General features: G+C 27.4%; 2 protein-coding genes across 2 annotated transcripts; one reads left to right on the top strand and one right to left on the bottom strand.

Moving 5' to 3' along the window:
• The first annotated feature begins 2,336 nt into the window (after nt 1–2,336).
• LOC128963817 (long-chain-fatty-acid--CoA ligase 4-like) lies at nt 2,337–4,420 on the top strand. The gene is made up of 4 exons (XM_054310349.1): nt 2,337–2,574; nt 3,047–3,436; nt 3,515–3,882; nt 3,975–4,420. Exons 1-4 carry the CDS (start codon nt 2,382–2,384, stop codon nt 4,368–4,370), a joined length of 1,347 nt encoding a protein of 448 aa, XP_054166324.1. The 5' UTR covers nt 2,337–2,381; the 3' UTR covers nt 4,371–4,420.
• Nucleotides 4,421–6,524: 2,104 nt separating this feature from the next.
• On the bottom strand, nt 6,525–10,320 carry LOC128963816 (uncharacterized). The gene is made up of 3 exons (XM_054310348.1): nt 10,155–10,320; nt 8,539–9,989; nt 6,525–7,276 (listed from the first exon to the last, which is right to left on the bottom strand). The coding sequence occupies exons 2-3, from the start codon at nt 9,911–9,913 to the stop codon at nt 7,227–7,229; spliced, it is 1,425 nt and encodes a 474-aa protein (XP_054166323.1). The 5' UTR covers nt 9,914–9,989; nt 10,155–10,320; the 3' UTR covers nt 6,525–7,226.
• Between the last annotated feature and the right edge of the window lie 510 nt (nt 10,321–10,830).

Genomic DNA, 10,830 nt, shown 5'->3' with positions numbered 1-10,830 from the left:
AATTTCCTAATTTATTACTAATATAGTAATCATATACATATAAATAATCATTTTTCAGTTAATATTAATAAAACCACTTTAAAACCATATCTTTAAGGAAAAATCCTTTTTTGAATTTTTTTAATGTAATGTCCGATATGTAAACATTTGTGACCTTCGGTTGGGCCGAAATCAGATCATCCATAATATAGTCATCAGAGATATCAGTGTTACGACATTTGGCCAATTGTACGGTATTTAAGTGTTTCAATTGGGACAGAGATTTGAGTGATTCACGAGTTATGTCAAGACTTTCAATGCTAATGACTTGAAGTCGCGGTAAATTGTGGTTAATATCATAGAAAAACTGGTCGCCACAGACAGTCTCTCCCAAATTAAGTGACAAATGTGTTAATTGTTTCATTTGGTTAAATAAATCACTTGTTATTACATAACTCTCAACTATTGTATTAACAACTTTATAAATTACATTACAATGAATGGCCAGTCGTTTCAATTGTTTAAGATATTTACCCAATGAGTCCACTAAATCATTAAACGTATAATAATTAAATCGATGAGAATATATAAAAAGTCTATTAATTTTATGACATTTTCGACAAAAATCTTGTTTTAATAACAGAGATATAAAGTCAGACATATTGTTGTGTTCAAGTTTGAGATGTCTTAATTGACACAATTGTGATAATGCCGTAACAAATAATGACATATTTGTATTGGACTTAAAGTCGAGGACAATGTCCAGTGATGTCAATTGATTGCCATAAATAGGAACAGACTTAGCAAAGAGTGATTGCCAATCATTTGTCAACCGAAATGATACCGACTGTAGACTTGTTGGCAAAAGACAAACTCCTTGTATATTGAAATAGTTATTAAAATCTATTAAAGATTTTGTATCTTTGATAACAAGTTTTGAAATTTTATGTAAATAGTATCTGACTTTTCTGGCAATTTCTTCATGTTTATCATAACTAATATCTATACAAAATATTATTAATTGGTTTTCAAAATAGTTGAAAAGTATATCGAAATTTTCCATATTAAAGTTACTAATATGAGAAATATATAATGATAAATGTCTTAGATTTCTACACATTTCTATTAGTAAATCAATATCTTCATTAAAAGTATTGATTTCATAAAATATTACTGTATTTATAGCACACAAGTGTATAATTTTTTTTAAAAATCTTGTGTCTATTTTCTGTATTATTAGTAAAATCAATGTTAAAATCAATTCCCATAGTTTTATTGAATTTAAGATATTTGAAACTATTGAACATCACATTAAACCATTGTTTGGCAATCTTTTGCAATCGAAGTTTATCTTCAATCGGCAGATATGTCAACAATAGTTCAGTCATATCATCGCCGAACCGATCAAACGAGTCCTTCTTCACTGATGTTGTTGTGGTCATTGTCTTCAGTTATCTTTACTTTTTATTTTGTTGTTGAAAATATAGTAACTTCTATTGATTCACTTAAAACTATTTGAAAAAATCATTATAAATTGAAGTTTGAGTTAATGATTGAATTGTAAGATTGCATATAATTTTTAACAATATATTGTTAACATTATTAAAACTTACAATTGATTGGCAATCAATTATAATGACAATAGAATTCACAAAATGATACTTTTATGAAAATATTTTGGTGATTACAATGAATGTAACAAATTTTAAACTATCATTAATATTTTATTAACAAACAATCAATGATTTTTATGGTCTAATATAAGATTAAATGTTTACACTTTTTTGGCCAAATGTAACCACAAAAAATCGGTTAATATAGTGCTCGACGAGTGACCAGTTATAATCTTGCGGTAGATATAGACAATTGTGTTGCAAACGGCGACAGTATATCGCAAATAAAGTTTATTTGACTGATAATTAATTAATGATCACTGGTATAGAGTTTGGACACGAAAATCAAATAATTATTAATTCAATAAATTAATAAAATTGCATAAAAAACACAAACAATGATTGACAGTAAAAAACGCTATAATAAACTGTACAATAATTCATAAATTACAATAAAAACTAGTTGAAAATGCTAGAAAGCATTTCCATACGAACTTTTAATTAAAACTAGTTGAAAATGCTAGAAAGCATTTCCATACGAACTTTTAATTAAAACTAAAAATTAATTTTAAATCAAATTATTGTATGATTTTATTGTATGGAGTAACAATTTTAATAAATTTTAATAAATAATTACTTTAAACATCTATAAAGTGATAAATAAGTAATAATAAATATTTATTAAAAATAGTAATTTTTAAATCTATAAATTATAAAGAGTTGGGCCGAAACATAGCGGAGCCGCTCGGCTATCGGTTGCCAGAAAATTTGAACGACACAACACTGATTATGTATACGTCAGGTACTACTGGCCAACCGAAAGCTGTATGCATATCCCATCATCAGCTATACTCCAGTGCCCGATCACTGTTGAGCGTTACCACCAACGATATGACCAACGATGTCGACCGACATATCCATATATCTTACTTACCGTTGGCTCATATGTTAGGCTTTTCGTTGGACTCGTTTTGCTTTTTCTGTAAGTTTTTTATTTAGTTTGTTAAAAAAATATCTGTTAATTAATTATAATTTATACGATATTTTAGTTTTTTTTAAATCTCTATATCTCTATATTAAAATTTTGTTTTTTTTTAGTTTAACTACAGTAATTAGTTATGATAGCATATATAACATAATATAACTAGATTTTGATATAAATTTAATTAGTATTAATTTTTTTGAATTTAGATTTTTTGAATTTTTAAAATTTAGTATTATTATATAATTAATAATATTTATTAAAATCTATACCTGTTTACTTAAAATACTATAATGTATTTTAAGTAAACAGATATAGTAAAAATAATTTAATATTTATAATATAATTATTAATTAAAAATTTATACTAAATTAAATTTTTTTAAATATTATATAATAAAATAATTTCTAAATAATATATAAAAATTACTAAACTCTCTCTCTCTCTCTCTCTCTCTCTCTCTCACTCTCAGGTGGCGTCAAAATAGGCTACAGTTCTCCATTTACATTGACCGATACATCGCCAAACTTGGCCAGTGGCCAACAGGGCGATCTAAAATTACTTAAGCCAACATCTATGCCGGCCGTACCGCTTGTGTTGGACCGACTGCTCAAAGATATCAACGAAAAAATACGGTCGGCGTCGCCAATAGCCGGTCCTCTGTTTGCTTATCTAATGCAATATAAGATACGTTGGACTCAGAGAGGCTATCGGACGCCGATAATCAATAGGCTGTTAACCAATCGGATCAGTGAGGCTATGGGCGGCCAATTGGAGCAGTTTATGATAGGTGGGGCCCCATTGAATCCACATATCAATGCCTTAATGAGAGCTGCACTAAATCTTAAGCGTTTATCGATTGGTAATTAATTAGTTATATATATATTTTTAAAAAATTAACCAAGATAAATTTAGATAATAATAAATTATATTATTTTAGGATACGGTGCCACCGAAACAACTAGCGGTGCTATCGGTACGTATGGCAACGATTTTCAATACGAATCGGTTGGCTGTCCTGTTTACGGTATCGACATAAAACTGGTCGACTGGCCAGAGGGAGGCTATTTGACTACCGATCGGCCACGAGCTAGGAGTGAGATACTGATCGGCGGCGATATTGTTAGCAATGGCTACTTCAAAGAACCAGAGCTGACGGCACAGGTGTTTCAAGTGGACAGTGACGGCCAGCGATGGTTTCAAACGGGAGATATTGCCGAAGTTAGCGACGACGGTATGTTCAAAATAATTGACCGCAAAAAAGATCTGTCAAAACTGTCTAATGGAGAGTATGTATCATTGGGAAAGGTATGTATACACAGTAGTACTGTATGTTTGTTATGTTATGAGATATTGTAAACTACCAGTGCTTAACATTTATTACAAAAAATTACTATTAGATTGAAGGGACACTAAAATCATGCGATTTTGTCGACAATATATGTATTGTTGTTAACAGCGAATACAGCAATTGTGTAGCACTGGTAACACCTAATCGTCGGGCTATCCATAAACTGGCCAAACAATTGGGACTAATTAACAACAGTGATAGTAATAATAATTGGGAACAACTGTGTATTGATAGTCAAATTGTCGACACTGTACTCCAAGGTCTAGCCGATACTGGCCAACAAAATGGTTTGACCCGCTTGGAGATACCAGTGCGCTGTAGACTATGTCCTGAGGAGTGGTCACCCGATAACGGTATGATTACAGCGGCCATGAAATTGAAGCGCAATGTTGTTATGGATTACTATAAACCAGATATCAATGCAATGTTTGATACAATTCAATGATTAATAATTATTTAGGTTTTAAAAAATGTTTTTTTTATTAAATATAAAGTATCTTAAATATTATTGTTAGTATGAATTAATTATAAGTTTTTTAAAAAAAATCTATTAAAGCAAATATGTGTTTAATATTAACTTAATAAAAGATACAAACAATTATAGTTGTGTTATTGTTATATATTATTTATAAAAAAAAATTAATATTACTTTTGTAATTAGTTTTCATCAATATATATATATATATAATAATTAAAGAAAAATATTTATAATAATACAGTAAATTCTAATAAATGATAAACATTTACATTTACATGTAATAGTTAATTATGTAAATAAATACATTAAATTATAAATGTAAAAAAATATTTAATCAAAATATTGTAATTGATTTTTTAAATATGACCCAGTTACAAATGAAAAAATCTTTTTTCTAATATCAGTAGTTAAAGAAATATTAGTCACTTTTGATTTTTGCGGCGAAATTAAATCACTGATAATCTGGTGGTCAGTGATAACTAAGTTACGACAATCAGCTAATCCTATGGTTACGTAAGTGACGCAATCGGGATAATGATTGTAGTGTTGAGCGGCTAATGTCTAGCGAAAAAAATGTCAATGAATTGGAAGTTGCGGTAAATTGTGGTCAATATCGCGGAAAAATCGATCGTCACAGACAACAACTCTAAGATTGACTAAACAAATGTGTTAATAGTTTAAAAAGGTTTTAGTAAATCAATAGTCAGTATTGACTTATCATCGGATTCATTGATAACTCGACAATTAATGTACAGTCGTTTCAATTGTTTCAGATCTTTGCAAAATGTTTTTATTAATTGTTAAATTGATTTTATCGGCGTTTTTTTTAACTAAATTTGATTGTAAGTTAAGATGCTTAAGTTGACTACAACAGCGACGGCTAAACTGTTGTCTCAATCAATAATCAGATTATATTTGTAAGAAAAATCAATTACCGATAATTTCTATTGTTTTAATTGATACAACTGTTTGGACAATACCCGTATTAAATGACTGGACGAGATATCAGTGTTATGGTTGAGATAATAATTAATGTGATTTTACAGTAGTTTTTTTTATCAATATATAAAATTCATGTTTATTTAATTAATAATTTGATTATCAAATACAATTAGTATAAAACAATAATATAAAAAATCCATTAAATAAGTAAATTATTTATCACAATGTTTTTGTTTGTTTGGACACAAAATTTTGGTTATCAAATAAAAAATGGTATTAATTATTAATATTAAATATAATATTAAAAATAAAACTAAATTTTAAATGAATATTAATTATAAAATAATTTAATTATAAAAATATTCTATAACTTTATAAGCCATAGATATACTGAACGTTACAATCATAATAATCACATTAATTTTATTAAAAAACACTAACTTTAAAATATATAAATGTTAGATAAAGTATTAATAAAAAATTTAATTAACTAAATAAGTTAGTTAAACCAAATTAAGTATAACCCAACAATTGGTTTGCCAATTTTGTAATCATTTTTACAATTTAAATAAGTTATAGAAACAGTGATGATTTTACTGCGATATGACGTTATAATACTCTCAATGCAATCAATGGGCGTAAAACTGTTGAGACAATTATGCAATTGTAATGTTTGTAAATGTTTTAATCGGGACATTGATATCAGTGACGACCGGGAAATGTCTGGTCTACTGATATCAACGCATTGAAGTCGCGGTAATTGATTGGCAATGTCCTCGAAAAATAAGTCACCGAAGACACCATCTCCAAGATATAGCGATAAATGTGTCAATTGTTTTATATATTCCAGTGAATCACTCGTTATAATAGCTATATTGTTGTCTGTCTTTACAAGATTGTTAAAGTGAATCGACAGTCGTTTTAATTGTTTGAGATCTTTACCCAATGTTTTGATAAATAGTTTGATTAGTTTATCAGTTATTGATTTACTATTTGATGAAATGGAAAAACATTTCAATTTCAAACACTGACGACTAAATCCATGAGATATCAAATTTTCAATAAATTCTTCACAAAACGCCCTAATCTGTAGTCTAAGTCGTCTTAATTGCGAAAATTGTGACAATGACTTAACAAAATCGGGAACAACTGTTTTGTCTTCAAACTTGACTTCAATTTGAAGTGTTATCAATCGTTGTCCATAATTGTCGGCAAACAGACCAAACAATGATTGCCACTCAATTGTCATATCAAATGATACCGACTGTAGACTTGTGGGCAACAAACAGACTTTAATTTTATTGAAAAAAACGCAAAAATCTATTAATTTTGAACTATCAATGACAACCAACTTCTTGAGTTTCGTTAAATAATGGTTTACTTTATTGACAATCACTGGATGATTGTTTTCATTTGTCAGTATTTCAAATGATTTTAATTCATTAAATTTTTGGAAAAATGGATCAAAATTGTACAAAACTATATCTTGTGTAATGTGAATATTTAGTGAAACATTTTGTAAATTATTGCACATTTCTATCATTGACAACAAATTATTATCAGTTGTGAGACTACTGTTATCAAATATAATTGAAGTCAATTTAGCGCATTTGCTTATTATTGAATTGAAAACTTCATCCTTATATATGTCATCACTTTTAATGTCAATACCACATACTCTGCCAAATATTAAGCAATTAAATGAAGTCAACAATAGTCTTAACCATTGTTTGGCAATTGATTGTAATCTTAACTTTTCTCTAATCTCTAGATTATGCAACAGATAATCACACAAATCATCACCGAAGCGGTCAAACGAGTCCCTCATTATTGTATTTGTGGTAATCTTTACAGTTATTGTCGCCGACGATGTTGTGTTTATTAATAGTTAATAGTTTTCACAGAAATATATGCAATCCTTTGATAAATCACTTGCAATTCATATGAAATAAAAATCAATTATTAGATATTTGTTTGAAATATTTATTTAATTAATTAAATACATTGTATTGTTTTGCATTGAAAACACCTTTAAAATGTTTAAAATATTTGTATTTAAATTGTAATTAAATGTTTAATAAATTCAAAAATATAATGTTATAATAAATAAATAATACAAATAATATCAATATTAGGGACTGTTCACTATATTACGTTCGCACTTTTTTAAAAATCTGGACCTCTCCTTCCCTTATGTTAGCAAATGTTCGCATATAGTCATTATAAAAAATTACGTTCAAATTTTCATATCAGCTAACCCCCCCCCCATTACTAAAAAAATATTAAAATACGAACGTTATTAATATCATTACCCCTCCACTCCTCTTGTTCGCAAAAGTTCGCTTTGGCCGAACCCCTCACCCTCCCCTCAAGTGCAAGCGTAATATGTGAACCACCCCTTATAGTAATATTTACATTCAATTGATCAGTATTTTTAATATAAATAGTATACTATAAATATATTTTGTTAAAATTTTTAATTATTATTTTTCACAAAAAAAAGTAATAAATTGTGTATAAATTTTGTTTAGATCTAATCAATCAATAGTTACAACTATTCAATGGTTAGTCAATCAAAAATGTATTCACAACGCAAATAATACTGTATTTGTAATTAAATAACAAAATACAAAAAAAAATTAGTAATAATTTTTTTATAAAAATAAATAATAATTAAAGTTTTCTAGGTTTTAATCAAAGATCATAATAATAATAATAATAATAATAATATTTTAAAAGATATAATAAAAATATTAAAAAATATTTTATAAATTTTTTAGCAAACTTATAGGAAAAATAGTTAATAATTACAATAAAGCTAATATAAAAAAAATTAATTTTATACATTGATAATTAAATATTATTATGTGTACTTAATGAAATTAGTATAAAATATAATTTTTATAGAATATAATACTGTAGTTTAAGTAAAATATTTTATATGAGAATTATTTTTATTATTATTATTAGTAGTAGTAGTAGTAGTAATAATAATAATAATAATAATAATAATAATAATAATAATAATAATAATTATAATATAAAATTAATAATTTTAGCTAACATTTTAAAAATTCATTTTAGTTCACAAATTTAGTTTATTTGAAAAATATTTTAAAATAAAAATTTTTTTAAAAAGGAGAGTAATCACAATAAAGAGAAAAATATGTACGAAAATATTGATTGTAATTACCTTTGATAACATATTTAGTATTTTTACTAAACGATATGTAAACATTGGTGACCATTGATAGCGCCGAAATCAGATCATCCATACTATAGTTGTCATCAATATCTGGATTATGACAACCGGCTAATCGTACGCAATTTAAGTGACGCAATCGGGACATGGATTGCATTGACTCACGAGTAATGATCGGATTATTGATGTCAATGAATTCAAGTCGCGGTAAACGGCTGTCAATATCCCGGAAAATCTCGTCGCCGCAGAATTTAGATAGAAAATGAAGCGACAAATGTGTCAATTGTTTCATATTTTTTAGTGAATCACTGTTTAGTATTGTCTTATAATTGGATAATTCATTTTCAGCAAAACAATGAATGGCCAGTCGTTTCAATTGTTTAAGATCTTTGCCTAAAATATCAATCAATTGGTTAATAGATTCTCTATTTATATTGTTATAAGAATCTCCGGTTAGATATAGACGTCTTAGTTGATGACATCGACGGCTAAAATGTTGTCTCAATAGTTCATCAATTAATTGATTAAAATGATCGAATCTAACATGTATTCGGAGTCGTCTTAATTGACAAAACTTTAATAATGTCGTTACAAATGTTTGTTCAACCGGTGTTTCGTCCCTTAAGTCACATCTAATAATATCTAATGCTTTCAATTGGTGACCATAATTGATTGCAAACGACGCAAACATTGGCAGACAATTAGCTGTCAATTCAATGCAAATCGACTGTAGACTTGTGGGCAAAACAACAATACCTCTGAACACATCTTGTTGTTGATAATCAAATAATTCATTAATCGTTAGCTGACTTCCGTAATATTTTAAACATTTGAATTGATGTAAATGTGGCAAAAATTTGTCGCTAAACATCAATTGAGTGCTGCAATCGGTAATAAACTTAAATGTCAGCAATTGTTGGCCATAGGCGGCCACAAAACGTTCAATAGTTTTATCGGTAACTTCGGCCAGAAAGCTACCTCGTGGCGGTATATATTCAATAATAATGTGTCGCAAACGCGGACAGTATATTATCAATAGGTCGAAAAATTGATCAAAAATTTCATCCAAACGTATATATTGATTGTATACCGATTGACGGCCGACTACTAGTCGATCAATTTTTGGACACTTCTTAAAGATTGACTCAAAAATCATAAATATTTCATTACGTCTTCTTTCAGTAAAATTAAATGTTTTATAAAAACTATCGCCAAATATGAGATACGTTTGTCCAATGAATAACAATTGCAACCACTGTTTGGACACCGATTGCAGTCTTAGTTTGTCTTCAATCGGCATATATTTAAACAATAGTTCCGCCAAATCATCGCCGAAGCGATCAAATGAGTCATTCTTCGGTGTCATTGTTGTTGTATTTGTCTGTTTAGTCTTCAGTCTTCTAAATATCTTTATTATTATTATTACTTCAAAAAATTTTTATCTGAAAACAAAATAATAAAATCAATTAAAATGTCTAATAAATAAAATAATAATAATAATAATATTTCTCTCTCTCTCTCTCTCTCTCTCTCTCTCTCTCTCTCTCTCTCTCTCTCTCTCTCTCTCTCTCTCTCTCTCTCTCTCTCTCTCTCTCTCTCTCTTATACTTTATTTCAATAAAACTGTTTTCAAATGTCTTTAAATGATGTCTTCATCGGTGATAATATTAAATCAATTATTGGTTGTAATCAATGAACAAAACAATTAAAACAAAACTGCAATTCAATAGTCAATGCAATCAAACAAAACAAATGATTGCATTCAATGATAACACAAAACAAATGTTTATTATATTAACATAAATACAGTACTAATACTATAGACTATAGACTATAGACTATAGACTCTATAGTATAGAGTATACAATACTGTATAGTCTATAGTTATTAATAAATTAATAAATTTAATTAAGACATAAAATAACAAACAAAATAAAACGTTACTTCCATTGTATTTAAATGACGACTAAATATTTATATTATAATATACAGTATATTAGTGTTAATAATATAGCAAACGTTAAATAACAGGGTATTTGAATATTTTTGCCGTTATTTATGGCCATTAGTTGAATATTATACAAATTATTACATTATTTAGTACATCATAATATTTAGCGATCAATACATAGTTGTAATATTTGTAATAATTATTATTTATAATTTATTATTATTACGAGTAATTATTTAGTATAACTATAATAATATAAGTTATTAAAAAATTAATTTTTTAAAAACCAAACAACAATAGTGCAAATTGTTTTTAGCTTTTAAAAAATAATTA

This window comes from Oppia nitens, unplaced genomic scaffold, assembly GCF_028296485.1.
Source record: "Oppia nitens isolate AA-2021 unplaced genomic scaffold, nextdenovo-longstitch-racon4-pilon3 scaffold7_pilon_pilon_pilon, whole genome shotgun sequence".
Lineage (NCBI taxonomy): Eukaryota > Metazoa > Arthropoda > Arachnida > Sarcoptiformes > Oppiidae > Oppia > Oppia nitens.
The sequence above is the reverse complement of the archived record's forward strand: the minus strand, read 5'-3'. Positions and strand labels throughout refer to the sequence as shown.

Excerpts from the sequence above, each read along its gene's own strand:
- LOC128963816 (XM_054310348.1), bottom strand. The coding sequence starts at position 9,913 with ATGACACCGAAGAATGACTCATTTGATCGCTTCGGCGATGATTTGGCG. Across the intron at positions 7,277-8,538 it reads TACTAAATATGTTATCAAAG|TGATTTATCAAAGGATTGCA; the intron begins GTAATTACAATC and ends ATGAATTGCAAG.
- LOC128963817 (XM_054310349.1), top strand. The coding sequence starts at position 2,382 with ATGTATACGTCAGGTACTACTGGCCAACCGAAAGCTGTATGCATATCC. Across the intron at positions 2,575-3,046 it reads GGACTCGTTTTGCTTTTTCT|GTGGCGTCAAAATAGGCTAC; the intron begins GTAAGTTTTTTA and ends TCTCACTCTCAG. Across the intron at positions 3,883-3,974 it reads AGTATGTATCATTGGGAAAG|ATTGAAGGGACACTAAAATC; the intron begins GTATGTATACAC and ends AATTACTATTAG.